Below are 27575 nucleotides of genomic sequence, written 5' to 3' on the forward strand. Positions count from 1 at the left end.
CGGGGCGGGGCGGGGGCGGGCGGCGGGACCTACTTTCCTCTGGAAATGGCCGCGCCGGGGAGCACCGAACGCCCCGCGCCCCGAGGCCCGTCGGCGTAGGGCGGCCGCGGGGGTGAGCACCGGGCGGGGGGCGCGGGGGTGCAAACGGCCCCGCCGGGGGGCCCGCGCGGGCGGGACGGGCCCCGGCGGCCCCGGAAGGAGCGGCCCCGCGGTGGTGCGGGCTCGGGCCGCGCCGCCTCCGCCGTGCCGCCGCTCCCGGTAAGGCCTGACCGGGGCCGGGCCCAGAGCGCGGCTCGCACGCCTTTGTGTCCGGTACCGGTGGAGCCCGGGCGGCTGCAGCGCAGGTACGGCCGGGCCCGTCGCTCGGGGCCCGGTGCCGGTGCCAGCGTAGGCCGCGGTGGGCCGGGGATCGGGGCCTGGCCGGCTCGACCCCCCGGTTGCACCGGGGAGCGGGGAAAGCGTGGCCCGGGCGCACCGGCGAGGGTGTGGGGGGGGTGGTGTCGCCGCGTGGTGTTTCGGCCCAACCGGGGGCGCGGGCCCCGGCCCCGGAGCCTTTCCCGGGAGGGCCCGAATCCCCCCGGCCCCGGAGCCTTTCCGGGGAGGGCCCGAATACTCCCGGGCCCACCGGGAACCGGGGCCATGGAGGTGCTGGGTGGGACACGACGCTCCTACCCCGCGGCCGGGACCCCGCCGGGGGCTCCCTCCGCCCTCTCGGGTTTTTGGGGGGTTGGCGCTGCCCCAGCGCGTCTCCCCCTCCCCGGTGCCCTGCGCTCTGTCCCCCCGTGCCCGCGGGTCCCCCCCGGATCTCCCCGCTCACGCCGTGTGTGCCCCGTGCTCCGGTTTGGGGTCCCCTTCGCTGCCCCCGCGGTGCTGGAGCCCTCTGAGGTTTTTGGGGTGCGCTTGAGGCAGCGGTGGGAGGGGGCGGCTGCAGATCAGGGCATGGCTCCCCCCGGTTTGTGCGTGGTGTTTTGGGGTGAGTTTCCCCCCCGTACCTATCCCGGGACCCCCTGTGCGGTGCAGGATCGGTGCTGGGCCTGGGGAAATAGGGGCACAGGCAGGTGCTGGTGGTGGGAACCCCATTTTCTGCTGCATCCTAAATTCTCTGTGAATATTCCCCATGTGGGGGGCACTGGGGGGTCCCAGCTTTGCTGGCTGTGCTCCTGGGGGGATCCTGGTGACTCCCTGGGGTGCTGGTGTGTGGTAGAGCTGGGATCACTGATTCCCCTTCCCCCACGGTTTAATCGAGGTCACTCGGGGGTTTGGTTGCCCCGGATATGCTGTGGTGTCACTGGCTGGACTTGGGGAGAACCTGGTGGGTGATGGGGGAGGCCAGGGGGGTCTCCTGGACCCCTGTGGGGCAGGGAGCCACCCCCTGCTTCTGGGGGACATTCCCACTCCCAGAGCCTAGAAATTACCTTGGGGAGAGCGATGGGAAGATGCTGCCCCGTCCTTTGGATAGAGGGAGGCTGCAGGGTGCTGGGGAAGGTGCCACCACCCCTGGTGCTGATGGGTGTCCCCCCTGCAGCTGTGGCCCCCCAGGAACGCCGGAGGCAGGATGGACGAACAGAAGGTGCCCAGCGAGGAGAAGGACGCAGCCGCGCCAGGTGAGCCAGGGCAGCACTTTGGGGACCTGGCCCTGTTCCCCCTGTGGTGGTGACACCCCCTGTCCCCACAGCCGATGGCGTCATGGCCTCGGAGGAGATGGGCAGTGCCGAGGGGGACCCCCTGAAACCCCCCGAAGGAGCCTCTGCGGGGCCAGAGCCGGACATCGCGGGCATGGAGGAACCTCCCGAGGCTGGCAGGTGAGGGTGGGAGGACTTGGGGGTGGCATGGAGTCCTCATCGAAGGGGTCCTCAATGTCCCTGACACCCCCCGTTGTCCTCTCCCAGCCCGCTGGGCCGCCGCTGTGCCCTCTGCAACTGTGGGGACTGGAGCCTACACGGGCAGCGGGAGCTGCAGCGCTTTGAGCCGGTGCCCGACTGGCCCGAGCGGCTGGCGGGCCACGAGCCCCCTGATGGGCCCGGCCAGCCTCCCCCAGGGCCCAGCCAGCTCCCCCCAGAGCCAGAGCTGGCGGGTGACGGCCTGGCACAAATCGGCTTCTCCGAGGGGGTGACCCCAGCGCAGCTCTTCGAGCCGACGGGTGAGTGTGATCACAGCACGGGGGTTCCCATCCTGCCACCTGCGTGTCCCCAAGCTGTCCCTGACTCCCCCTCCCCACAGGGCACTGCTGGGTGCACCACTGGTGTGCGGCCTGGGCGGCTGGTGCGGGGCCGGAGGTGGCCGGCGTGGCCAGAGCTGTTTTCTCAGGGATCTCACAGGTGAGCAGATCCCAGAGGGGTCCGGGGGCGATGGTTTGCTGCGGAATTGCTGCCCTGCAGCAGCGCTGACCCCCTGGACTCCTGTGCCCTCAGAAATGTGAACGCTGCGGGCGGACGGGGGCCAGCATCCCGTGCCGGGCGGCCGCCGGCTGCTCCCGCCTCTACCACTTCCCCTGCGCCGCCGCCAGCGGCTGCTTCCAGTCCATGAAGACCCTGCGGCTGCTCTGCCCCGAGCACGTGGCTGAGGCCGTGGACATGGGTACGTGGGGCTGGGGACACCACCCCTGGCCGCTGGGACCCTCGTGGGGGTCGTGGCAGGGTAGAACCCCACGAGCAGGCAGCTCTGACCCCCTTTTCTTGTGGCTGACAGAGGACGCGCGGTGCTCGGTGTGCAACGGGCCGGGCGACCTGCGGGACCTGGTGTTCTGCACCAGCTGCGGGCAGCACTTCCACGGGGCCTGCCTGGACATCTCGCTGACGCCTCGCAAGCGCTCGGGCTGGCAGTGTCCCCAGTGCAAAGTGTGCCAAACCTGCAGGTGAGCCCCCAGACCCGCGGTGGGGAGGGGGGTATGCACCCAAGGAGGGGTCCCAGCCCTCACTTGCCCCTGCGCCCTACAGGCAGCCCAGCCAGGACTCTGCCATGCTGGTGTGTGAGGCATGTGACAAGGGCTACCACACCTCCTGCACGGAGCCAGCCACCCAGGGCCTTCCCACCGGCTCCTGGAAATGCAAGGTATGCCCTGCTCTCGCTCGGGGGTACAGGGTGCCTGCTCCCCACTGCACCTCCTGACACATCTCTGCTTTTCCCCAGAACTGCTGGGTCTGCTCAGACTGTGGCCAGCACCCCGCAGGGCCCGACTCCAGCTGCCAGTGGTCCTCGGGGTCTGAGGTGTGCAGGGACTGCCAGCAGCGCCGTGCCACGGCCGACGTTCCCACGGCGCCAGAACCCTCACCACAGCCTGACCCGCCTGCCCAGATGTGAGTGGGGATGGGGGTGCTGGTTTGGAGGGGGCTCAGGCCCTCTGTGGGTGGGGGATGGGGTGGCCTGAGCGCTGCCCCCTCACCCAGGTTCCCCCACCCCAGGTCAGAGTCCCCTGTCCCCAGCAAGCCGACGGATGCGCCCGTGCCCCCACCTGAGCTGGAGCCTGTGGGGTGTGATGAGGAGACGCAGCCCCTCGTGGACCCCAACGAGACACCCCCAGACCCCAAAGAGGCACCCCCAGACCCCAAGGAGGCTCCCCCGGGCAATGCTGAGTCTCCTCCTGGCGAGCTGGCCTCTGTGGAGGTGCCCCCCAGTGAGGAACCCCCTGAAGAGCTTCCCTCTGATGAGCTGCCCGTTGATCAGCCACCCCCCGACACGCAGCCCTCTGACACTCAGCCTCCTGAAGTGAAGCCCCCTGAGGAGCCCCTTCCTCTCATGCTGCCCCCCGAGGAGCCTCCCTCTGAGGAGCTGCCCCTTGAGACACCATCCCTTGCTGAGCTGCCCCCTGACAGACCCTCCCTTGAGGAGTTGCCCCCCAGTGAACTACCCCACGATGAGCTGCCCCTCGATGTCCCTCCCCTTCCTGAGCTTCCCCCTGAGAAACCAGCGTTTGAGAAGTCACCCCCCCGTGAGCTGTCCCCCGAAGTACTGCCCATTGACAAATCACCCCCTGACGAGCTGCCCCCCAAAGGGTCACCCCCCGAACCTCCCCTCGATAAGCCACCCCTCGAGGAGCCACCCCTCAGTGAGCCACCCCTCGAGGAGCTGCCCCTCAGCGAGCCGCCCCTCGAGGAGCTGCCCCTTGAGGAGCTGCCCCCCAGTGAACCGCCCCCCATCGAGCTGCTCCCCAAGGAACCTCCTCCCGAAGCGCTGCCCCCCGAGAAGCTGAGCCCTGAAGAGCCCCCCCTTGTTGAGTTGCCCCCTGAAGAGCTGGTCCCCAGCGAGCTGCCCCCCGAGGAGGACCTGAAACCACCAGGTAATCTGGGGACTTTTCATTGTCTTCTTCCCCTCCTGTCTCCACTGGGTGTGGGGGGGTCCTGCACCAGGGGCTTCTCCCAGCACTGGCTTTGCCTGATTCCTGTATTCCTTCTCTTTTCATATTTTGGTGCCCTGTTTGGGGTCTGTGGGGAGCTGTTGTGCCTCTCAATCCCAGGCTGGGTGGCACAGGGGGGATGGAGGGGACCCCCACACTCCCTCACCCCAATCCTGTCCCCCAGGTCTCCTCCCCGAGGTGACAGTGGCAGAAGAGGCGCCAGCCCTGGCTCCAGAGGTGCTCCCCGAGGAGGAGATGGAGCTGGAGCCAGAGCCCTCGCTGCCCCCTGAGATGACACCCCCACCCTCAGCTCCCCCAGGTGGGTCTGGGGAAACATCAGGCTTGGGACTAGGGGGGGTGGGTGTCTCTGGGGGGCTGTGATATCACTCTTCCCCCCTCTCTACCCCCAGCTCTCCGTGCCATCTCACCTGCACGGACCCCAGCCCCCTCCCCTGATGCCAAGGAGGACGATGTGCTCGAGCCCCCCACCCCAGCCCTGCCTGAGCCCCCTGGCAGCCCTGGTATCGCCATGGACACCGACCCTCCTGGCTCCCCGCCGCCCCCCCTGGGCTCTCCTGCTGTCACCCTGGCCCCCGCCGAGCCACCTGAGGATGAGGAGATGGAGATGGCCGGTGGCGAGGGGGAGTCCCCAGCCAGCCCCCCTGGAGATGCCCCCCACGGCAGCCCAGCCCCTGAGCTGGGGCCCTTCCCAGGCCTGCCTGAGGAGGAGGAAGAGGAGGAAGAAGAGGCACCGAGGCTGGAGAGGGAGGGCACCAGTGGAAGCTCCCCGCCACTCAGCGAGGAGGATGCCCTGGAAGAAAGCCGGGCTGGGGGGGACCCTGAAGTCAAGGGGTCCCCTTCGGGATCCCCCCTGCTCCTGGAACCAGAGGAGCTGGGCCCTGAGACCCCCATGGAGGTGTGCACTACCGGCGAGAAGCTTCTGGGGCACGGCGACGAGGGGTGCCCCGAGCCACCCGCGCTGCGCCCACGGCCCGACATCCTCAACGAGATCTCCAACCTGAGCCAGGGGGACACGAGCAGCAGCTTCCCCGGCTCGGAGCCACTGCTGGGGTCCCCAGACCCTGAGGGCGGCGGGTCTCTGTCCCCTGAGCTGGGCCCAGCCTCAGCTGACGCCAGCCTGCAGAAGGAGGACGCTGGGTCGCTGCCGCTGGGTGCTGAGACCGATGACTCGCTGCTCTTCGAGCCAGCAGCCAAGGGTGACGGGGACAAGAGCCGGCGCCGCAGCTCCCCGGGGCGCTCCCGTGTCAAGCAGGTATAGGGGGACCCCGTCACCACAATTTTGGGGGTACCCTGCTGGGGCCACATTCCCCTCCCTGAGCTGCCCCTGCAGCAAGTAGGCGAGGGCCGAACGTGTGGTGGGGTGGGATGGGATGGGGGCAGTGCCCCTGTGCTGCCCTGGCATGGGGGTCTCACTGGGCTTCCCAGTGCTGTAACTCCCCTCTCCCCTTGGCCACAGGGTCGCAGCAGCAGCTTCCCTGGGCGGAGACGCCCCCGAGGGGGGTCCCACGGGGGCCGAGGCCGAGGCCGTGCGCGCCTGAAGTCGACCACCTCGTCTGTTGACACCTTAGCAGTAAGGCTGGGCTGGGGCAGAGGTGGGGTCCAGGGAATCCTTGAGCTGTTAGGCTGAGAACTGAGTCTCCCCTGTCCCTTCCCCTATCATCTCTCCCTTGGGAAGATTAAGAGCCCTAAGTGTGGGGTGGGTTGGGGTCTTATGGGGTCTCATGCCTGCGCCTTTGCTGAGTCTGGGGGCTTCACCACAGAAAATAGGACAAGTACAGAGCTTCCCCCTGGGGAGGGGTTCTGCTGCCCCTGCATCTTCCTGGTGCACCCCAGACTGCACAGAGAGGGTGTCCTCAGTGCTGAGCCTCCCGCTCTGTCCTCAGCTCGCTGACGTGGAGAGCTCGCCCAGCAAGGAGGAGGACGAGGACGACGATGACACAATGCAGAACACAGTCGTCCTCTTCTCCAACACAGACAAGTTTGTGCTCATGCAGGTAACCAGGGCATGGCAGGATGGACAGATGGACAGGGTGGGACAGACTCTGTCTCTCCTCTGCCAGCCCCTGTCTCGTCACTCACGACCTCTCTCCCCCAGGACATGTGCGTGGTGTGTGGCAGCTTCGGGCGTGGGGCTGAGGGGCACCTGCTCGCCTGCTCCCAGTGCTCCCAGTGCTACCACCCCTACTGCGTCAACAGCAAGGTAAGGAGGGGGCCCAGGACCCCCAGCTCCACCCCAGAACTGTGCTGTGCCCCCCAAGGACACACAAGGTGGTGCTTGGCACACCTTGTGTGTTGAGTTGTGCTCTGGCATGTCTGTGCCAAGCCCCGGGGTGTCCCCCACAGCCACAGCGAGCCTGGGGACCGCCGTGGCCATGCCCAGGGCTCACATGGCTGCCATCCCGTGTCCCCAGATCACCAAGGTGATGCTGCTGAAGGGCTGGCGCTGCGTGGAGTGCATCGTGTGCGAGGTGTGCGGCAAAGCCTCCGACCCCTCGCGCCTGCTGCTCTGCGACGACTGCGACATCAGCTACCACACCTACTGCCTGGACCCGCCGCTGCAGACCGTGCCCAAGGGTGGCTGGAAGTGCAAGTGGTGCGTGGGGGACACAAGGGGGGAGCCACGGGGCTCAAATTTGGGCTCTACAGTGCTGGTGCTGACCCCTCGGGCCACTCTCTGCAGGTGTGTGTGCTGTGTGCAGTGTGGGGCTGCATCCCCTGGCTTCCACTGCGAGTGGCAGAACAACTACACCCACTGTGCACCCTGCGCCAGCCTCGTCGTCTGCCCCTTCTGCCGCGAGAAATACGTGGAGGACGACCTGCTCATCCAGTGCCGGCACTGCGATCGGTGAGCACCGTGCCCCAGGCTCCAGGGGCTGAAATTTGGGGTCCTCCCGGGGAGGCTGTGGTGTGTGATGGGTCCCCCACGCTGCCCGCAGGTGGCTGCACGCTGCGTGTGACAGCCTCTTCACTGAGGAGGAGGTGGAGCAGGCTGCGGATGAAGGTTTCGACTGCAGCGCCTGCCAGCCCTACGTGGTCAAACCTGGTGAGCTCACGGGGCAGGGGGAACTCAGGGGGACCTGGGGGGCATTTGAGGGGTGTGGGGACTCACCTGCTCCTCTGCTTTCCTGCCACAGTGCCTGCGCCTTCTGCAGAGATGATCAAAGCCAAGGATCCAGGTACGTGTTGTGCCCTGCTGGGGTTCCCAGGGCTGTGCCCTCTTCTGGCCACGCACCCAGTGCTGGCATTTGTCCCCAACGCTGGTGTCTGTCCCCTCAGAGCCCCAGTATTTCCGCTTCGAGGGCGTGTGGCTGACAGAGACGGGGATGGCCGTGCTGCGCAACCTGACCCTGTCCCCCCTGCACAAGCGGCGGCAGCGCAAGGGCCGCCCGGGCACCCTCAACGGGGATGGGGGGCTGGAGGGGGGTGACCCCCTGGGCCCTGAGGACAAGAAGGACGGTGACCTGGACACCGATGAGCTGCTCAAAGCTGACGGTGGGTGTTGCTGCTGGGAGAGCTGGGGTGGTTGCGGTGTGGGGGTGTCAGGGGTTCCCACTAACGTGCACCCCCCAGCAGTGGGTGTGGAGCACATGGAGTGTGAGATCAAGCTGGAGGCTCCGGCCAGCCCCGACCGCGACGTTGGAGCTGACGGGGACTCGGGGAAGGGGCTGGAGGACCCTGAGGAGTGCAAGAAGAGGAAGCGCAAACCATACCGGCCTGGTGAGTGTCGTGCGGGCCCTGAACCCTCCCGGGCTCTTCTGTGACCCCGCTGTGATCCTCGCTCCTTCTCTGTCCTCCAGGCATCGGTGGATTCATGGTGCGGCAGCGCAAGTCCCACACGCGGCTCAAGAAGGTCTCGGCGGTGCTGCCGGACGTGGGGCGCGAGGGGCTGAGCACCGAGGGACACCCTGAGGATGGTAGGGCCCGGTGGCACCTTTTCCTCCCTCCCTCCCTCCATTTCCCATTCCCTCCTCACCCCCAGGGATGTGCAGGGGCCCTCAGGCTGCACCTCACAACTCTTGTTCCAGTGGCACAGGAACAGCCCCAGACCCTTTTTGGGGGTGGGTGTTCATTGCTGGGGGGCTGTTGCAGGGGCTCCTGGTGACGTCCCAGCCGAGGCTGGCCTGGATCCAGGCTCAGGAGAGGGGGACGAGAAGAAGAAGCGCCGGGGACGCAAGAAGAGCAAGTTGGAGGACATGTTCCCCCCATACCTGCAGGTGGGATGGATGGGGGGCTGGAGGTGGATGAGGGGATGGATGGGGAGGACACCCCGATGCTGACAGAGCCCTCCCATTCCAGGAGGCGTTTTTTGGGAAGGCACTGATGGACCTGAGCCGGAAGGCGCTGCTGGCAGCAGGCGGGGTTGGGGATGGGACCGCCCGCCCCGCCTTGGGCCAGGGTGCCCCAAGGCCCAAGGGGGACCCCAACCTCGCTGGGGCACTGCAGGGGGTCACCCCGGACAGGAGGGAGACCCCCACCCACCCCCGAGGTGAGTGTGGCCAGGAGTGGGTCTGCAGCCCAGGAGGGGGGTTATGGGGATTAGTGAGGGGTCGGTGTGGGTTCCTGCTGTGGTTGGAGGTCCCCGGGGGATCCCTGGGTTTGTTGGGGCTTGTTGGGAGCTGTCCCTGGGGTTGTTGGAAGTTGTTGGGGTCCCCGGGATGGGTGAGGGGGTTGTTCATGGTCCCTGGGGTTGTTGGGGGTCTTGAGGGGATATTGGAGGTCGCTGGGGTTGTGGGGGGACCCCCGTTGTGAGCAGTGCTGTGGGCTCTGAGGCTCGTTGGAAAAGGCCGAGGGCTGAGGGAGAACGCTGGGGCTCGGTGGGTCCTGGCCCTGCTCACTCAATCCTGGGCTACCCTGCAGGGGACGACAGCACTGACGGCAGCGCCGCCGCTCCCGATGACGATGGCAAGGACGAGGCGAAGGCCGAGGAGCTGGGTGAGGCCCGGGAACCCCTGTGGGACCCCCAGAGCCGAGTCCTCCACCGGGCATAGAGCGCCCACAGCCATCGGGACCAAACTCTATGGTTGAGGGGTCCGCTCTGGGCAGGGCTGAGCTCTATGGTTCTCCGTCAGGCCCATGATGCCGGTGACCATAGAGTAGCGCCTAGAGCGCCCCCGCGTGGCGCGGCGCCGCTGGAGGACCGAGGGACTCATGTCCCTTCGTGTCCCTTTTTGGGTGGTCCCGTGGGGGTCCGCAGCCCTGAGCCGGGGGTCCCCAGGGGGCTGAGGGCACTTCCTGATTCTTCCTCACAGGGGCCGACGAGCCGAAGGATTCCCCAGACCGTGGGGACGCCGAAAAACCAGCCACCCCGGGCGAGGGAGCGCTAAGCTCTGACCTCGACAAGATCCCCACGGAAGGTGAGACCATCCTGCGTCCCCTCTTGTGCTGAAGGCGTGGGTGGTCCCAGGACCGTGACCCCCAGGTTTTTCCCCTTCCTATCAGTGTGGTATTTGCACCCAGCTCCTGCATTTGCCTCTGCAGAGCTGCCCAAAATGGAGAGCAAAGACGTGCAGCAGCTCTTCAAGGACGTGCTGGGCTCGGCAGAGCGTGGGGAGCAGCCCCTCAACTGCGTGGCTGCGGGGATGGAGGCCGGGCAGGACCCCAGCCGAGCACAGCGGTCGTTCCTGCAAGGAGACCTCCAGCTCTCGGGGCAGGGTGGGTGGAATTGGCAGAGCCCCCGTCATCCAGGAGGTCCCTGGAGAGTGTGGTGAAGGGCAGGGCTTGTTTCCAGCCTCAGGAAAGCCAAACTCACTCACTCAATGGTGCCTGTGATATCTGAGAGCCCAGGCTCCTGGGTGTTCCCTGTTGCTCTGGGGGTGAACATGGAAAGCATTTTGGGGGTTGTGCTGTCTGGGGGTTGTTTGGACCCCCAGGCAGGTGCAGGTTTGTGCCCTTACTTTGTTTTCCCTTCAACCCATCTCGTTTCCCTCACAGGGAGCGTTTCCCTGGGCTCACTCTCTGGATCTGTCTCCTTGGACTCGTACTCGGGGGTCTGCCAGTCCCCATTCCTCGATAACAGGTACTCAGAGGAGCTGGGGGTCCCCTCCTTGGAGGAACTGAACTGCAGGGTGTCCTGGGACCCCACTCTTCCTTACAACCTGACGATCTGTGACGCTCCTCTCCACTCAGGGAGCGGAGTGGCTTCTTCAGCCCCGACCACTGCGAGCCTGAGAGCCCCTGGGCCAGCAGCTCAGCTGCCACCACCCCCTCGACCCCCACGACCCCCACGACAGAGGGCGAGGGTGATGGGCTGTCCTACAACCAGCGCAGTTTGCAGCGCTGGGAGAAGGACGAGGAGCTGGGTGAGCTCTCCACCATCTCCCCTGTCCTCTACGCCAACATGAACTTCCCCAACCTCAAGCAGGATTATCCAGGTAGGGCTCTGGGGGGGCTGCAGCCACCCCGTTGGGGTGAGGGTTGGGGGTATGGGTGGAGTGTCACTCCCCTGGTCCCTTTTTTGAGGGGAGAGCTGGGTTGTTCTGCCACTGAATTGTTCTCTGTAGTGGGCAGGGGTCTCAGCTCTGTCTCCTGGGCTGTCACTTCTCATGAGGGTGGGACAGTGACCCCACCAAGGATGCTCGTGGGCTCCTCAGGTCCAGGCTAATGTTGCTTTCCTCCCCTGTATCTGCTCGTACTGGACTCCCAGACTGGTCGAGCCGCTGCAAACAGATCATGAAGCTCTGGAGGAAAGTCCCTGCCACGGACAAAGCCCCATATTTGGTGAGTGCCAGGAGGTCAGTGGGGTGGGGGGCCGGGGCACCGGGGGGCTGCAAATCAGCTGGCTTCATGTCTTTGTTAGCAAAAGGCCAAAGATAACCGGGCGGCTCATCGCATCAACAAGGTGCAGAAGGTACGTGGGGCGCGGGGAGGTGCCCGGCGGCCCCGGCCCAGCCCTGGGGGAACATTGCTGTGCCCACCCCCAGCCCGTGCCCAACCCGTGGGGAGGGCGGGAGGGCTCCCACAGCGCTGACAGCCCGGCTCTCTCTGCAGCAGGCCGAGAGCCAGATCAACAAGCAGACCAAAGGGGAGGGACTGCGCAAGCCGGAGAGGCCCTCGCTGCACCTGCGGATCCCGGTGCCGCCAGGGGCACAGCCCGTCTACATCAGCAGCCCCCCCGCCACCGGCGAGGGCTTCCTGAAGCCCCCGGCGGGTGCCGGAGGGGGACCGGAGTCTCCCAGCGAGCTCTTCCTCAAGCTCCCTCCCCAGTCCCCTGCCCAAGTGCCTTCGCACGATCCCTACGGCGCGGCCCCCGCCTACACGCTGGAGCCCCGCTTCCCCTCGCCCCTGGGCCAGAGCCCCACGTCGGGGGCTGCTTTCCAGCCTTTTCCTAGCCAGCCCCAGCCCCTCACAGCCCCCCGTGCTCCCCCTGACTTCCACCCCACCCCGCCTGGCACACCCCGGCACCAACCTGGCACCCCTGATCCCTTCCTGAAGCCCCGGTGCCCTTCCTTGGACAACCTCTCGGTGCCGGGGAGTCCTGGAGCGCGGCCACCCGAGGCCCTGCTCTCTCCCCTGCCTTTCGGGGAGCAGAAGAAGGGTCTGGAGGTGAAGAAGGAGGATGGGGGAAGCCTGGGGGTCTGCTCACCTGGCTACGCTTCTGCCATGGGCTACGGGGACTCCCCAGGCGGCCCCCACCTCTCGGCTGCGGAGCTGAAGGCGGCCGACGTCTTCAAAGCCCCCATGACCCCACGGGTCTCTCAGGTAGAGCCGCAGAGCCCGGGGCTGGGGCACCGGCCCCCCGACCCCCATCCCCTGGCCCCCCCGCCCCCCGGCCACCCTGATTTGTACCGTCAGTCGCCCTATCTGGACCCCTACTCGCAGCCCCCGCTGACGCCCCGGCTGCAGCCCCCCGAGGCCTGCTGCGCCCTCCCGCCTCGCTCCCTGCCCTCTGAACCCTTCTCCCGCATCCCTGCCAGCCCCCAGTCCCAGTCCAGCTCCCAGTCCCCCCTAACCCCCCGCCCTCTCTCCAACGAAGCCTTCTGCCAGTCCCCAGTCACCCCTCGCTTCCAATCCCCTGATCCCTACTCCCAGCCGCCCTCCCGGCCTCAGTCCCGGGATCCTTTCACCCCACTGCACAAACCCCCCCGTCCTCAGATGCCGGAGCCGGGGTTCAAATCAGTGGGGGCGGCCGGTGGAGGTTTTGGGGGCACCCCAGCAGGTGACCCCCACGCCAAGGCAGCGGCCGGGCCACAGCCGCCCTTCGCCCGCTCGCCTGGTGCCAGCGTTTTCCCGGGGAGCCAGCCCCCCATGCGCTTCACCTTCCCCCCGGCCGTCTCGGAGCCTCTCAAGGGCTCCCCGTCCCACCAGCCCCATGGGATCAACAGCCATTACAGCTCTGGGAAACCCCAGAGCTCGGCCTACGCCTCGTCCCCCAGCTTCCACCAGGCCAGCAGCCCGCTGGGCCCTGGCACTGCCGCCCCCGACTCCTACAGCCTCTCGCCCCTGCGGCCCCCATCAGTGCTGCCGCCGCAGCCCCCGGCTCCCCCGCAGCAGCAGGACCCTTCTGGAACCTTCCTGCCCCGCGCTGCGCTGGGACTGACGGCCGACAAGAGGGAGGAGGTGGCTGCAGGGCTCTCAGCACCCCCAAACCGGGACCTGGCGGAGCTGCCTGGTGCCCAGGACGGGGCTCTGGGCACCATGAGCCAGTCGGAGCTGGAGAAGCAGCGGCAGGTGAGGTCTCTCCTGGGATCCAGTCGCATCCATTTGGGTTTGGGAGAGAATGAAAAGGGAAAAACTGGGGCTGTGGAGGCATCAATGGCCACTCCATGTGTGGTTCGTTTTGCTGGTTTTGGTCCTGTTGCCACTCTGGGCTCTAACACTGATTTCTTCTCAGCGCCAGCGGCTCCGGGAGCTGCTCATCCGCCAGCAGATTCAGAGGAACAGCCTTCGGCAGGAGAAGGAGAGCGCAGCTGCTGCTGCCTCCTCCTCACCGGCCGGCTGGGCACCTGAGGCCGGCGGGCAGAGCTTCGAGCTGAGCCGGGGCATGGCCCCATACCAGCCAGCACAGGTGGGAGAGCTGGGGCACGGTGTGCACGGGGGGGATGCAGCTGATGGAGGGGCATGGTGGGCACAGGGGGGAATGGCTGATGGAGGGGCACGGTGGGCACAGGGGAGGGGGGATGTGGCTGATGGAGGGGCATGGGGGGGGATGTGGTTGATGGAGGGGCACAGGGGGGATGTGACTGGTGGAAAGGCATGGTGAGTACAGGGGGGATGCAGCTGATGGGTGGCTGATGGAGGGGCATGGTGGGCACAGGGGAGGGGGGATGTGGCTGATGGAGGGGCATGGGGTGGATGCAGCTGATAGAGGGGCATGGCAGTGGGATGTGGCTGATGGATGAGTGACTCTTTTTTCCTTCCTTCATTCCAGGACAAGGCTCTCCTCGGGACTCTGGCCACGGCAGCTGGTGCTGGGAAGCTGCCCAGCTCTGTCATGGTGCAGGCAGCGTTCACGCAGGACGAGCGGCTCTCCCGGCCCCCTCCGGCGGCCACGCCAGCCATGCTGGACATCAGCGGGCGGTGGGTGCCCCCTGGCAGGGCGATGGGCTCAGCATGCACGGGTGGGAGCCAGCAGACATCACACACATACCCCCAGCTTCTGGGGATCACTCTGGAGGGAGGGCGTGGCTGTGGGTTTTTGGGTACTTGGCACAGTCTGAGAGGGATGGGGCATAGTGTGTCGGGGCTGTACCAAGCTGGTGCCAACACCACGGTGTTTTGCAGGGCGACAGTGGGGCCCCCCCAGGCCTTCTACCCCCGTGGGGTCTTCCCGTCGCCATCCCCGCAGCAGCAGCAGCACCTGTGGCAGCAGCAGCAGCAGCAGCAAGCGGCCGTGGCAGCCCTGCGGCTCCCTGTCACCTCCCGCTTCGCCCCTCCGGCCACTGGGACCCCCATGGGCAGCCTGGGCACCCGCCTGCCCACCCCTGCCGAGGCCGTGCCCCCCTCACCAGCTGCCCTGGGTGCTCCTTTCATCGAGCTACGACACAACGTGCAGAAGGGACCTGGGGGTGTCGTGGGATCTCCCTTTGCCCCCCAGGCACCCCGGCCTCGATTCTTCCTGCCCGGGGAGGAAGGCACCCCCCAGGCTCTGTGCACCCCCGTCATGCCCCTGCAGGCGCTGCCATCCCAGAAGGTTCCAGCACCGCTGCCACCTGCGTCCCCCCAGGGAGCTGAGATGGGCAACAGCCACCAGCAGCCCCACGCCAAGGCGGCGCCCCCGCTGCCAGCCCCCACCCTGGAGCTGCAGCAGCACATCCCCCCGCGCCCGCTGTCCTCCGGTGCCACCCTCCGCCCCGAGGGTCCCAAGGATGGCCCCGCTGCAGACCCTGCGCCGGCCCCAGGGAAGAGCCACCTGAGCCTGGAGGGGGGGCGGCTGCCCTGCGAGGTGCCCGTGGAGCCTGATTTGGATGACGACTTTGGCTCCCACAAGGACTTGGAAGATGATGATGATTTGGCCAACCTTAGCCTGGATCCAGATGTGGCCAAAGGGGACGATGACTTGGACAACTTGGACAGCCTGGAGACAGCAGACCCCCACCTCGATGACCTGCTGAATGGTGATGAGTTTGACCTGCTGGCCTACACTGACCCCGAGCTGGACACTGGTGACAAGAAGGACATCTTCAACGAGCACCTGCGCCTGGTGGAGTCAGCCAACGAGAAGGCTGAGCGTGAGGCCCAGCTCAAGACAGAACCACCAGCGCCCACCTTGAAGCTCCCCGACCCTGGGGACAGCAAAGATGTGACCCCATCTGCGGAGGATCAGGAGGTGCCCAAGGAAGGACTGGTGTCTGGGATGGGCTTGGGACTCTCTGCCTGCCCCACGGGCACTGTGCTGGCCCCTGACCCAGCTTTCAAGGCGCAGGGTGCAGAGGTGAAGGCTGGCTCATTGCCCACTGATGTCAAGCCCAAGCTGGAGGATGGCTGCCTGAAGACCTCACCCTGCCAGTTCACCACCGCTGGCCCCGAGCGCCTCCCGATGCCAGTCAAGTCAGAAGCACTGCAGGGCACAGATAAAATCTCTGCCTCCCTGGGGCTCAGTGTCAAACCTGGCCAGACCCTCCTGAGCTCCAGCGCTGGCCCCACTCGCCTCAGCCTGACTCAGTTCTCCAACAGTGGCCACACTGGTGTCCCCGTGCTGGAGAAGGACCCCTACACTGCCCCTGGCCGTGGGCTGGCATCTGCCCAGCTGGGTGGCCAGAGCAACCCCTTGCTGGAGAAGTTTGAGCTGGACAGTGGAGCCTTGGGGCTGGGCAGTGCCCGGCACTCGCCAGCGGATGACCTGGACAAGATGGAGAGCTCGTTGGTGGCCAGCGAGCTGCCCCTGCTCATCGAGGACCTCCTGGAGCACGAGAAGAAGGAGCTGCAGAAGAAGCAGCAGATGTCAGCCCACCTGCCCCGTGGCACCCCCCATCTCCAAGCCCCAGGGCACCCCATGCTGCACACAGGGGCATCTGGGCAGCCTCCCGAGGGGCAGCCACCCCGTCTGGGCACCCCTCAGACACCCCTCCAGCTGGGGCTGGTGGCCCGGCCACCGCTGCTGCCACCGCAGCCCCCCCAGCTCAACGCACCCCAGCAGCGCCCGGCTCTGGCCCCCCACATGGGCATGGGCTCTGGGCAGCCCCATGTGCTGTCATCGCCCCACGGGGTGCAGGTGGCCCTGGGGCAGCCACAGCAGAGCCAGCAGCAGGTGCTGGTGCAGAAGCCGATGGCCGGGGTGCAGCCCCCCAACCTGGGCCTGAAGCCCCCCCAGCTCGTCATGCAGCAGCAGTTGGCCAACAGCTTCTTCCCAGACACAGGTAGGGGCTGCAGGTGATTTTTTGGGGGGAGCACGGGGCCCTTTTGGGTAGGGGGCATTTGGCTGAACATGCTGTGGTCTCTGTCCCAGCAGACCTGGACAAGTTTGCGGCCGAGGACATCATGGACCCCATTGCCAAGGCCAAGATGGTGGCACTGAAGGGCATCAAGAAGGTGATGGCTCAGGGCAGCATCGGGGTGGCCCCAGGCATGAACAGGTAACAGACATGGGGATCTGGGGGGCACAGGGTGGGGCAGGCAGGTTGCTTTGGCTCTGGCTCACAGTCCATCTCTTGTGTGTGTCCCCCAAAGGCAACAGGTTTCCCTGCTGGCCCAGCGGCTCTCCGGGGGCCCGGCTGTCTCCGAGATGCAGAACCACTTACTGGCAGGGAGCGGGCAGGTGAGTGGGGTGTCCAGAGGGTTTACAGGGGTCTCTTGTGGCTGGCAGGCCGGAACTGCTGCTTTTTTGGCTCTCTGAGGGGGTGGAGTCTGTGGAAAGAGGACAGAAATCCATAGCATGTCCCAAACGTTCCTCTTTCTTCCAGGAGCGGAGTGGCACAGACCCGACCCAGGCTCGCCCCAACCCACCCACCTTTGCACAGGGCGTCATCAGTGAGTACTGACTGGCATGGTGTGGCACAGGGCTCACCCTGGCCCTGGGGCTGGGGTCTCCACTGACCCAGGGTCTCTGTTTACCCGGGGTTCTCACTGACCTGGGGTCTCCACTGACTCGGGGTCTCCACTTACCGGGGCCCCCACTGATCTGAGCCCCCTCCCCATCCCACAGACGAGGCTGACCAGCGGCAGTACGAGGAGTGGCTGTTCCACACGCAGCAGCTGCTGCAGATGCAGCTGAAGGTGCTGGAGGAGCAGATCGGGGCGCACCGCAAGTCCCGCAAGGCGCTGTGTGCCAAGCAGCGCACGGCCAAGAAAGCCGGCCGGGAGTTCCCCGAGGCCGACGCCGAGAAGCTGAAGCTGGTAACGGAGCAGCAGAGCAAGATCCAGAAGCAGCTGGACCAGGTAGGACCCTGCATGTGGGTGGGCACCTTGTCCCTGGTGCAAATGGGATGTTCCCAGTGTTAGTGCTTCACTGTTACCAGTGCCAGCCTCACTATTCCCAACTTTAGCGCTGTGCCATCCTCAAACATGATGTCCTCAGAGTCAGTGTGCCATTTCTGGCTCTACTGCTCTGCTGTCCCCAGCACTAATTCTATGCCAGTCCTGGTATTAATTCCCTGCTGTTCCTGGCGCTAACACTGCCATTCCTGGCACTGATGTCCCACTATTCCTGGGACTAATTCACTTGCCATTCCCAGCACTAATGCCCTGCTGTCCCCAGCATTTATCCTGTGCCATTCCTAGTGCTGTTGCCTTACTGTCCCCGACAGTAAAGCAGTGCCATTTCTGGTGGTGGTGGTGTGCCATTTCTAGCACTTTTATGCCATTCCTAATGCTAATACTCCCCTATCCTGGGCACTAAATCTGTGCCATTCCTGCTGCTGATGCCCCACCATCCCCAGTGCTAAGGCTGTGTTGTCTCCCTGTCTCTGGCACTAATGCCATGCCATTGCTGACACTAAAACCCTGCCATTCCTGGCACTCACACCCCGCCGTCCCCATCAGGTGCGGAAGCAGCAGAAGGAACACACCAACCTCATGGCTGAGTACCGCAACAAGCAGCAGCAGCACCAGCACCAGGCCTCAGCCGTGATGGCCCTGAGCCCCTCGCAGAGCCCCCGCCTCATGTCCAAGCTCCCGGGACAGCTCCTGTCAGCACACGGCGTGCAGCAGCCCGGGGGAGCCCTGGTGGGAGCGCAGGGCCTTGGGCAGCAGCCAGGGCAGCCTGGGGGGCTGCGCCTGCCCCAGGGCGGTGTGTCCATGGCTGTGCAGCAGGGCCTGTCCTTCATGGGGCAGCAGCCTGTAGGGAATGCCCCAGGACCCGGCTCCTCTGGCGCTTTCTTCAGCGGGAACCCGGCGCTGCGCGGGCTGGCCGCTGACAGCCGCCTGATGCAGGAGCGGCAGCTGCAGAGGATGCAGCTGGCACAGAAACTGCAGCAGCAGAACATGCTGGGACAGGTGTCACTGCAGCAGCAGCCAGGTGTGATGGGACAGACGTCAATGCAACAGCCAGGTGTGATGGGACAGGTGTCGCTGCAGCAGCCAGGTGTGATGGGACAGGCGGCCATGCAGCAGCAGGGCGTGATGGGACAAACATCAATGCAGCAGCCGGGTGTGATGGGACAGGCAGCCATGCAGCAATCAGGTGTGATGGGACAGACGTCACTGCAGCCATCAGGTGTCATGGCACAAGCATCGATGCAGCAGCAGGGCGTGATGGGTCAAACCTCCATGCAGCAGCCAGGTGTGATGGGACAGGCATCCATGCAGCAGCCAGGTGTGATGGGACAGGCGTCGCTGCAGCAGCCAGGTGTGATGGCACAGGCATCCATGCAGCAGCCAGGTGTGATGGGACAGACGTCGATGCAGCAACAGGGTGTGATGGGTCAGGCATCCATGCAACAGCCAGGTTTGATAGGACAGAGCTCGATGCAGCCACAGAGCATCATGGCACAGACATCCATGCAGCAATCAGGTGTGATGGGACAAACTTCAATGCAACAGGCAGGAGTGCTGGCCCAGACATCGCTGCAGCAGCCAGGCATGATGAGCCAGGCATCCATGCAGCAGCCAGGTGTGCTGGGCCAGGCCCCAGTGCAGCCAACAGCCGTGCCAGGGCAGCCCAGCCTGCTGGGGCAGCAGCAGCAGCAGCCCCCAGCCCCACAGCCCGGCGCAGGGGCTCAGCCCATGGTGCCGAAGCAGCCGGGGCTGTTGGGCAGCCAGCAGAGTCTCCTCGTGCAGCAGCTCTCACCCCAGCAGCAGCCGGGCGTGCTGGGCCACGGGCCAGGGCTGCAGCACCAGCCTGTGCTGGGCCACCCCCCAGCCCAGCGCCAGGTTGTCCTGGCCCCCCACCAGCAGCGGGTGCTGGGCTCGCCCCAGCTGACGCCGCAGACTCCGGGGATGCTGAGCCACCGGCTCGTGCTATCCCAGCAGCTGGGGCAGTCTCGGGCACTGTTGGCTCCACAGCAGCAGCAGCAGAACTCAGCGGCTGCCCAGCCAGGTCTCCTGGGGCTGGGCCAGGGGCAGCCCTCCATCCAGCACTTTCCGCAGCACGGGGCGGGGGGCCAGGCCCCCTCTGTGCTGCACCTGAGTCAGGGAATGCAGCCAGCCCCGGCGGTCCTGGCTGCCAAGGACCAGCCCGCGGGGATGGACGGCAGCGCCCTGCATGCCGAGGGTGGGGAGAGCGGGGGGCAGCTGCATGGGGAGCAGCAGGGAGCCCTCAACCCCTCGGGGCTGGGGGGCCCGGAGCCCCCAGCCCCCAAGCACCAGGCTGAGCTAGGGCAGGGCCAGCAGCTCCTCTTGACTTCCCCACAGCCGGGTGTCTTAAGGGCAGCTTCTGGGCAGCCGGGTGCCCTACTCGCCCCACCGCTGCAGAGCCCTGGGGCTGTCCACCCTGAGCTGTCCCAGCAGCACGGGGACACGGCCGGGGTGGCAGAGCAACCGCTGGGCTGTGGGACAGGCCCAGCACAGGCCATGGTGCCGGCACCGCGGCCCCCAGAGCAGCCAGGCAAGGGGGTGGCGGGGGCCCTGCCAGGGCAGCCACAGCCCCCACGGCTCCAGAGCCCCATTCAGCACAAAGTAGGGCCAGCATCGGGCACGGCCGCTCTCCCCCCAGGTCTCCTGGGGCAGGTGCCAGGGCCGGTGATGGGCCAGATCCGGGCGCAGCTCCAGGGTGTCCTGGCCAAGAACCCGCAGCTGCGGCATCTGACGCCGCAGCAGCAGCAGCAGCTCCAGGCCCTCCTGAGGCAGCGGCACCAGCAGAGCCTGCTGCAGCAGAACCAGGCACTACGGACCCCTGGCCCCTTCCCCGGGCAGGCCCCGGACTACGGCTTGACAGCTACCCGCCCGCCCCCTCGTCCCATGGGGCCCCTTTTCCAGCCCCGGGCAGATGCCCCAGCAGAGGCACAGACCAGCTCTGCCACCGAGCCGGGACGGGCACTGCCAGGGCAGCCTCCCCAGCAGCCCCTGGCTGAGCTGGTTCAGGCAGCTCTGGCTGCCCGTGGTCCCCAGCCCAGCCTCATCCACCTCCCCACGCCACCAGCCCCCTCGCCCCTGGGCGGTGCCCCCCAGCACCTGGCCAGCCCCGAGCAGAGCCCACAAGAGCCAAAGAAGACATCACCGGGAATCCCGGCCTTGGCCCCCAGCCCCGCAGCACCCACGGAGCCAGGGCTGGCTCCCACGCCAAGCGGGGCCCTCCCTGACCCAGCCCACCGCCCCTGGGACCCCGAGGCACCTGGGGTGGACCCAGCTGACCCTGGTGAGACCCACATCAATGGGGCTGTGCCAGAGGGGGCCCCTGCAGCAGGTGAAGCCCCCCAGGTGTTGGTGAAGCAGGAGCCGAAGGAAGAGGCGGCAGCAGCGGCACAGTGTGAGGTGGATGGAAACGAGACAGCAAAACCAGAGGCCAACGGGGACCCTGGGGACAGCCAAGCCAACAGCCTGCTGGCCCCGGGTGGGCGCTCCGAGGCTGGGCACCTGCTGCTGCAGAAGCTGCTGCGGGCCAAGAACGTGCAGCTCTCAGCTCAGAGCCCAGGCGAGCTCAATGGGCATATGGAGAACCGGAGCACTGGGACAGAGCCACGGCCACAGTCACTGCTGCTGAGCCGGGAGGTGAGCAGCCGGGGCTGGGCTGGGGGTGAGATGGGTGAGGGACTGTGCTGGCACAGCTCATGCCCCCTTTTTTCTCCTCAGGACCCCTCCATTGCCAGGAAGCCAGCACCCACCAAGCCTAAGCGGGTACAGAAAGGCAACGAGCGGATCCCAGCATCCCGCAAGAAGCTGCGGAAGGATGAGGGGCTGCGTCCTGGCGAGGCCCTCATGAGGCAGCTGAAGCAGGTATGGCTGCGGGCTGGGGTGTGGCAGGAGACTTCCTTTGCCCTTGTCCCCCCCTCACTGCTCTGTCCCCAGGAGCTGTCGCTGCTGCCGCTGACGGAGCCGACCATCATGGCCAACTTCAGCCTCTTTGCACCCTTTGGGAGCAGCCCCATCAACGGGAAGAGCCAGCTGCGGGGCGCCTTCGGCAGTGCTGTGCTCGACAGCGTCCCCGACTACTACTCCCAGCTGCTCACCAAGGTGAGAGGGGGGTTGTTCCCTGGTGTCCCCCTTATCTGGGGGTTCCAGACCATCCTGCTGTTCTCACCCCACCGTCTCCCCCCAGAACAACCTCAGCAACCCACCCACGCCACCCTCCTCGCTGCCCCCCACACCCCCTCCCTCCGTGCAGCAGAAGATGGTGAATGGTGTCACGGCCTCTGAAGAGCTGGGGGAGCAGCCCAAGGATGCCGACCCAGCCCGTGAGCCCCACGGCCAGAAAGGTGAGCCTGGCTGGCACAGGGGTGGCACAGAATCTGTGCTGCCACTTGTCACTCCCCACCATGACACCCGTCACTTCTCTGCAGATACACCAGCTGTGGAGGTGAAGAGCCTGGACCTGCTGGCAGCGCTGCCCACCCCTCCGCACAACCAGACCGAGGACGTCAGGTGAGACCCCCTTTGGGGAGACCCCCCGCAAGTGACATCAGCCCATCCATGGGTGACACCAGGCCCTGTGGCCCCTGACGCCTCCATCCCCACAGGATGGAGAGTGACGACGAGAGCGACTCCCCCGACAGCATCGTCCCTGCTTCATCCCCCGAGAGCGTCCTGGGCGAGGAGCTGCTCCGCTTCCCACTTCTCAGCGAGGCCAAGCCAGAGCTGGAGGAGCGTGTGCTGTCCCCCATCATCCCCATCATCCCCCGGGCCAGCATCCCAGGTGGGATGGGCTGGAGGGGTCTGTGGATCAGGGCAGGAGTGGTCTGTGGTCCATACGGATTGGGCAGCAGGGAGCTGTGGGATGTGCAGCAGAGGGAGTGGGTTTGGAGCATGTGTGTCAGGTAAGAAGGGATATGGATGGGGCAAGATGGAGTTCCTGGTCTAGGAGGTGATTAAGGGAGCCAGGGGAAGGGTCCTTGGGAAGTGTGGGATGTGAGGGAGAGGGATTTTCAGGGTGGTGGGTTCCCTGCAGGGATTTGGGGCAGCTGGGTGGGCTCATGAGTGGCTCTTGGTGGGGCTGGGTCTGCACGGTTCTGACCCTGGCTCTGCTCCCCATGGCTCTGACCCCCCTCTCCCCACACCAGTGTTCCCAGACACAAAACCCTATGAGGTCGCAGAGCCCTTTGGGGCTCCACCAGGGAAGGTGGGGGCAGCAGGCCCTGGAGCCCCATGGGAGAAGGGCAAGAGCAGCGAGGTCTCTGTCATGCTGACGGTGTCTGCAGCAGCTGCCAAGGTGAGCGAGGGGATTGGGAGATTCAAGACCCTTAGGATCCCAGCAGTGACCTAACACAGTGACACCTGTGGCACTCTGGAACCATCCTGCTTCCTTTTCACCTAGAACCTCAATGGGGTGATGGTGGCCATGGCTGAGCTGCTGAGCATGAAGATCCCCAGCTCCTACGAGGTGCTGTTCCCCGACGGCCCTGTGCGAGCAGCTGTGGTTGAGGCCAAGAAGGTGGAGACAGATATGGCTGGTGAGTGTTCACCTTGTCCCCATGTCCCCCATGTCCCCAGGCTGGGACTCCCGTGACGGGTGGTCCATCCTTCTCCCAGGAATGCTTGGAGGGAAGGAGAAGGCGCTGGCTGGGAAGGTGCCGGACAGCAGCTCGGAATGGCTGAAGCAGTTCGATGCGGTGCTGCCAGGGTACAGCCTCAAGGGCGAGCTGGACCTCCTGACACTGCTCAGACAGGTCAGTGGCATGCAGGGGTCCCCACGGGGCTGGGAGACTGGGAGGGGGGTTTTGGGGTACCTACAGGGCTGTGACTGTATGGGGGTACAGGAGCAGGGATTCTCTGGTAGAGGTGCATGGTGGTCCCTGTGGGTCACCCCGTGATTGCAGGGAGTTTCCTGGAGGGCCGGGTGGCCATGGGCTGGTGCTGGGTCTGCCAGGAAGGAGTCCAGGAGGTCCTTTTATGGTTGGGGTTACGTGGGATGCTGATGCCCCTGTGGGGCCAAGGACCCCTCCCTGCGATGTTCAGGGAGGTTGGGGGTCTCCATCCCTGCAACTCTGATCCATGCCCCTCTCCCCACACCACAGGAGAGCCCTGCTCCTGAGAAGACCCTTCACCACTGCTACGTCAACAACGTCTCCAACCTGGACGTGCGGCAGCTCTCTGTCCTTCCCCAGGAACCCTCGCCCCCGCTGTCCCCCTCCGTCCCCTCCCCATCCAGCCCCGCTGAGCCCACCAGGGTCCCCGACCCCGAGGCGTCCCACGAGGCCGCCCCAGCCCCATTGTCACCACTGCCACCGGCCCCCTCGCCAGCCCCCCAGGAGGAAGGGGCCGCAGCTGTCCACTCGCCACCCCGTTTCAAGCCACGCTCGCGGCCTCTGGAGGACGGGGATGAGGCGAGGCCACGGCTGAAGAAGTGGAAGGGCGTGCGCTGGAAACGGCTGCGCTTCCTCGTCACCATCCAGAAAGGAGGAGCCAAGCGCGACGGCGACAAGGAGATCGCCGAGTTCATCGACAAGCTGGGAACCACGCTGCGCCCCGAGAAGGTGCCGCAGGACATGCGCAAGTGCTGCTTCTGTCACGAGGAGGGCGACGGGGCCACGGACGGGCCGGCCCGCCTGCTAAACCTTGACCTCGACCTCTGGGTTCACCTGAACTGCGCCCTGTGGTCCACGGAGGTGTATGAGACTCAGGGAGGGGCCCTGATCAACGTGGAGGTGGCCCTGCACCGTGGGCTGCTCACCAAGTGCTCCCTGTGTCAGAAAACCGGTGCCACCAACAGCTGCAACCGCATCCGCTGCCCCAGCGTGTACCACTTCGCCTGCGCCATCCGCGCCAAGTGCATGTTCTTCAAGGACAAGACCATGCTGTGTCCCCTGCACAAGCTGAAGGGGCCCTGCGAGCAGGAGCTCAGCAGCTTCACCGTGTTCCGCCGCGTCTACATCGAGCGGGACGAGGTGAAGCAGATCGCCAGCATCATCCAGCGTGGAGAGCGGCTCCACATGTTCCGCGTGGGCGGGTTGGTCTTCCACGCCATCGGGCAGCTGCTGCCACACCAGATGGCCGATTTCCACAGCGTCACGGCCCTCTACCCCGTGGGCTACGAGGCCACGCGCATCTACTGGAGCCTGCGGACCAACAACCGCCGCTGCTGCTACCGCTGCACCATCTGCGAGAATAACGGGCGCCCCGAGTTCGTCGTGCAGGTCATCGAGCAGGGCCTGGAGGATCTTGTCTTCTCCGACTCCTCTCCACAGGGTAAGGAGTTGGGATATGCCAGCAACCTTTGTCCCGGTGGCTGAGCCACACCAGAGGATGGGGCGATGGAAGGTGGCTTGAGGTCCCCACTGAGTCCTCATCTTCAACCCATGGCACTCAGAGCTCTGCTCTGGTGACGAGGTGGTCACTTGGACTCTGATCTTGGAGGTCTTTTCCAGCCTAATTAATTCTGTGGTTCTCCCTTCCCTTGGCAGCTGTGTGGAACCGGATCATCGAGCCAGTGGCGATGATGAGGAAGGAGGCTGACATGCTGCGACTCTTCCCCGAGTACCTGAAGGGCGAGGAGCTCTTCGGCCTCACGGTGCACGCGGTGCTGCGCATCGCCGAGTCGGTACGTCCCGCGGTGTGCATGGAGGTCTCTCCTCCACACTGGGGGTCCACCCTGCTGGGGAAAGGCCCAGTGGTTCTTCTGCTGCTGCCTCTTGACCCCTGGTCCTTCCATGTCCCCCTCTGCAGCTGCCAGGCGTGGAGAGCTGCCAGAACTACCTGTTCCGCTACGGGCGCCATCCTCTGATGGAGCTGCCCTTGATGATCAATCCCACCGGCTGCGCCCGCTCCGAGCCCAAGATCCTCACCCACTACAAGCGGTAAGCGGGGCTGGAATTCACTGGGAGAGCTGGGACCCACCAGGAGAGCTGGGATCCCTGGGGATCTCTCGTCTCTAACTCTTCTCATCCCCCTCCCCTGAAAGGCCCCACACCCTGAACAGCACAAGCATGTCCAAGGCCTACCAGAGCACGTTCACGGGTGAAACCAACACGCCCTACAGCAAGCAGTTTGTGCACTCCAAGTCCTCCCAGTACCGGCGCCTGAAGACGGAGTGGAAGAACAACGTGTACCTGGCACGGTCCCGCATCCAGGGGCTGGGGCTCTACGCGGCCAAGGACATCGAGAAGCACACGATGGTCATCGAGTACATCGGCACCATCATCCGCAACGAGGTGGCCAACCGGCGGGAGAAGATCTATGAGGAGCAGGTGGGGCTCTGCTGAGATGCTGGGGGCTTGTGTGGGGACTTGGGTGGGACATTGTGGGCTCTGGTGGAACATGGAGGGACTTTGAGAAGGACATGGGAGGAGTCAGATGGGTTGTTGGGGGCTTGGGTGGGATGAGAGTGGACTTGGGTGGGACGTTGTGGGCTCTGGCAGGACATGGGGAGACTCAGGATGTGGAGGGACTTGAGAGGGATATCAAGGGTTCTGGTGGGACATGGAGGGTCTTAGGTGGGATGTTGGGAGCTCTGGTGGGACATGGAGTGACTCAGGTGGGACATGGAGGGACTCATATGGGATTTGAGGGTCTCCAGTGGGACTTGGGGTGGTGGAAGTCAACTCAGGTGGGATATGGGGACCTCAGTGCACCCCTGAACCCCCTCTTCTCCCCCGTGGCAGAACCGCGGCATTTACATGTTCCGCATCAACAACGAGCACGTCATTGACGCCACGCTGACGGGGGGCCCGGCCAGGTGAGCACGGGGGGCTTTGGGGTGCTGGGATACCCCCAGAGGGAGCCATGACGTCCGTCTGTCCTGCCCCTGGGTTGTGCTGACCCTGCTCGTCCCCCAGGTACATCAACCACTCGTGTGCCCCGAACTGCGTGGCCGAAGTCGTGACCTTCGACAAGGAGGACAAGATCATCATCATCTCCAGCCGGCGCATCCCCAAGGGGGAGGAGGTCAGTGAGGGACCGAGGGGGTGCTGAGGGGGTCCTGGGGGACCCAGGGAGGGGGGCTGGAGGTGGCAGGGCCGAGCTCTGTGCTTTGGGTGACTCCCCGCTCCCTCCCAGCTCACCTACGACTACCAGTTCGACTTCGAGGACGATCAGCACAAGATCCCCTGCCACTGTGGAGCTTGGAATTGCAGGAAGTGGATGAACTAACTGGGAAAAAGGGGCTGGGGGCTGCCACCCCCGCCTCAGAGACCTCGCCGAGCCCCCCAGGGCTGCAGGAGGTGCCGGGGGCGGCCGGGCACTGAGGGAGAGCAGCGGCTGCAGCGCTGCCGGCCCTGCCCGAGCGGGACGGACGGACAGATGAACTGGCAACTCAGGGTTTTCTTTGCTTCGTCCTGCGAGGAGAAAAAAGGAGTGGGGGGGCTCAGAAACGCCCCCTTCACCACCCCCTGCCTGCCTCCCTCGTGGGAGAGCCACGGGGGAGCAGCGCCGGGCCCAGCGCGGCCGGAGCGATTGTGCGGAGCCGGTCTGGATATAACGATTATTTTATTTTATTTTATTTTATTTTATTGGTTTCTTTTTTCTTTTTTTTTTAATTTTTTTCCTTTTTTTTTTTTCTTTTTTTTTTCTTTTTTTTTTTTTTTTTTTTTTTTTTTTTTTTTTTTTTTTTTTTTTAGAAACTAATAATATTTGCTCGCTAATTACCAAGGTAACACAGACTCCTTGAGCTCGACAATCCGGGCTCTGCCCCGCCCGGCGTGGCGGCGGCCAGAGCTCGCTCGGTTCCTTTTGATCTCTTTTTTGTTTGTGCGTGTGGACGAGACCCCGGAGCGGCGGCGGGATGCAGCCAAGACCCCGACAGACACAAGGAGCTTCTGCACCCAAACCTACCTCATTTTAAGTGTTAGATTTGTTTCTTTTTATTTGTTGTTGTTTTTAAATGTGAGCCCCCCTCCATCCCAACCTGCCCCCCACCCCCCCCCAAGGAGGGGGGGATCTTTCCCTCGGGCTCCAGAGGATGTGGCTTCCCCGTGTCCCCCTCCTCAGGTGTGGCCCTTCATCAGGACACCTCGAAGGGGGGACACGGGGACACCCCCTCCTTGTCCCCCGCCCCTCAGGAGGTCCCAGCCGTGTGACGTGCCAAGGTGTGCGGTGGGGATGGGGGAGGGCGACGGGGGGGGTCAAACCCACTCCCCCAGCTCTGGTGGGGGGCTGGAGGGGCTGGGTGGGGACCCCTCCTTGCCACACGTGGCCCCCACGGCTGGAGGGGCCGGGTGGAGCCCCCCCTGCTCGCCCTTGGCCCTCCCAGCTGGGGCTGCACTGGGGGGGGAAGGTTATTTATCTATTTATACCTTATATTGTATATACTAGACGGGGCTGG

General features: G+C 65.4%; 1 protein-coding gene across 12 annotated transcripts; it reads left to right on the plus strand.

Moving 5' to 3' along the window:
* Nucleotides 1-6: 6 nt before the first annotated feature.
* On the plus strand, nucleotides 7-26763 carry KMT2D (lysine methyltransferase 2D). Of its 12 annotated transcripts, none has more exons than XM_041472595.1 (55): nucleotides 7-112; nucleotides 1526-1604; nucleotides 1676-1802; nucleotides 1890-2140; nucleotides 2221-2318; nucleotides 2412-2577; nucleotides 2689-2854; nucleotides 2937-3051; nucleotides 3130-3296; nucleotides 3402-4276; nucleotides 4518-4652; nucleotides 4744-5606; nucleotides 5811-5924; nucleotides 6238-6348; nucleotides 6450-6554; nucleotides 6766-6947; nucleotides 7035-7199; nucleotides 7291-7397; nucleotides 7489-7530; nucleotides 7631-7846; nucleotides 7925-8071; nucleotides 8152-8268; nucleotides 8444-8568; nucleotides 8651-8840; nucleotides 9212-9286; nucleotides 9604-9708; nucleotides 9833-10006; nucleotides 10286-10370; nucleotides 10481-10725; nucleotides 10989-11071; nucleotides 11151-11201; nucleotides 11342-13021; nucleotides 13185-13358; nucleotides 13722-13870; nucleotides 14075-16149; nucleotides 16242-16365; nucleotides 16460-16547; nucleotides 16693-16759; nucleotides 16935-17167; nucleotides 17771-20875; nucleotides 20957-21100; nucleotides 21173-21337; nucleotides 21423-21579; nucleotides 21664-21745; nucleotides 21841-22016; nucleotides 22381-22529; nucleotides 22635-22770; nucleotides 22850-22986; nucleotides 23335-24505; nucleotides 24721-24857; nucleotides 24983-25113; nucleotides 25218-25503; nucleotides 25918-25991; nucleotides 26092-26200; nucleotides 26312-26763. In XM_041472595.1, exons 2-55 carry the CDS (start codon nucleotides 1556-1558, stop codon nucleotides 26402-26404), a joined length of 16293 nt encoding a protein of 5430 aa, XP_041328529.1. In that variant the 5' UTR covers nucleotides 7-112; nucleotides 1526-1555; the 3' UTR covers nucleotides 26405-26763. The 12 variants fall into 12 exon arrangements, with proteins under 12 accessions (XP_041328529.1, XP_041328531.1, XP_041328530.1 ...); XM_041472597.1 differs by having other exon boundaries at nucleotides 21489-21579; XM_041472596.1 differs by having other exon boundaries at nucleotides 17771-18410; nucleotides 18510-20875; nucleotides 21423-21745.
* The last annotated feature ends 812 nt before the right edge of the window (nucleotides 26764-27575 follow it).

The sequence above is a fragment of the Pyrgilauda ruficollis genome, unplaced genomic scaffold (assembly GCF_017590135.1).
Source record: "Pyrgilauda ruficollis isolate IOZ18807 unplaced genomic scaffold, ASM1759013v1 scaffold293, whole genome shotgun sequence".
Taxonomy (NCBI): Eukaryota; Metazoa; Chordata; class Aves; order Passeriformes; family Passeridae; genus Pyrgilauda; species Pyrgilauda ruficollis.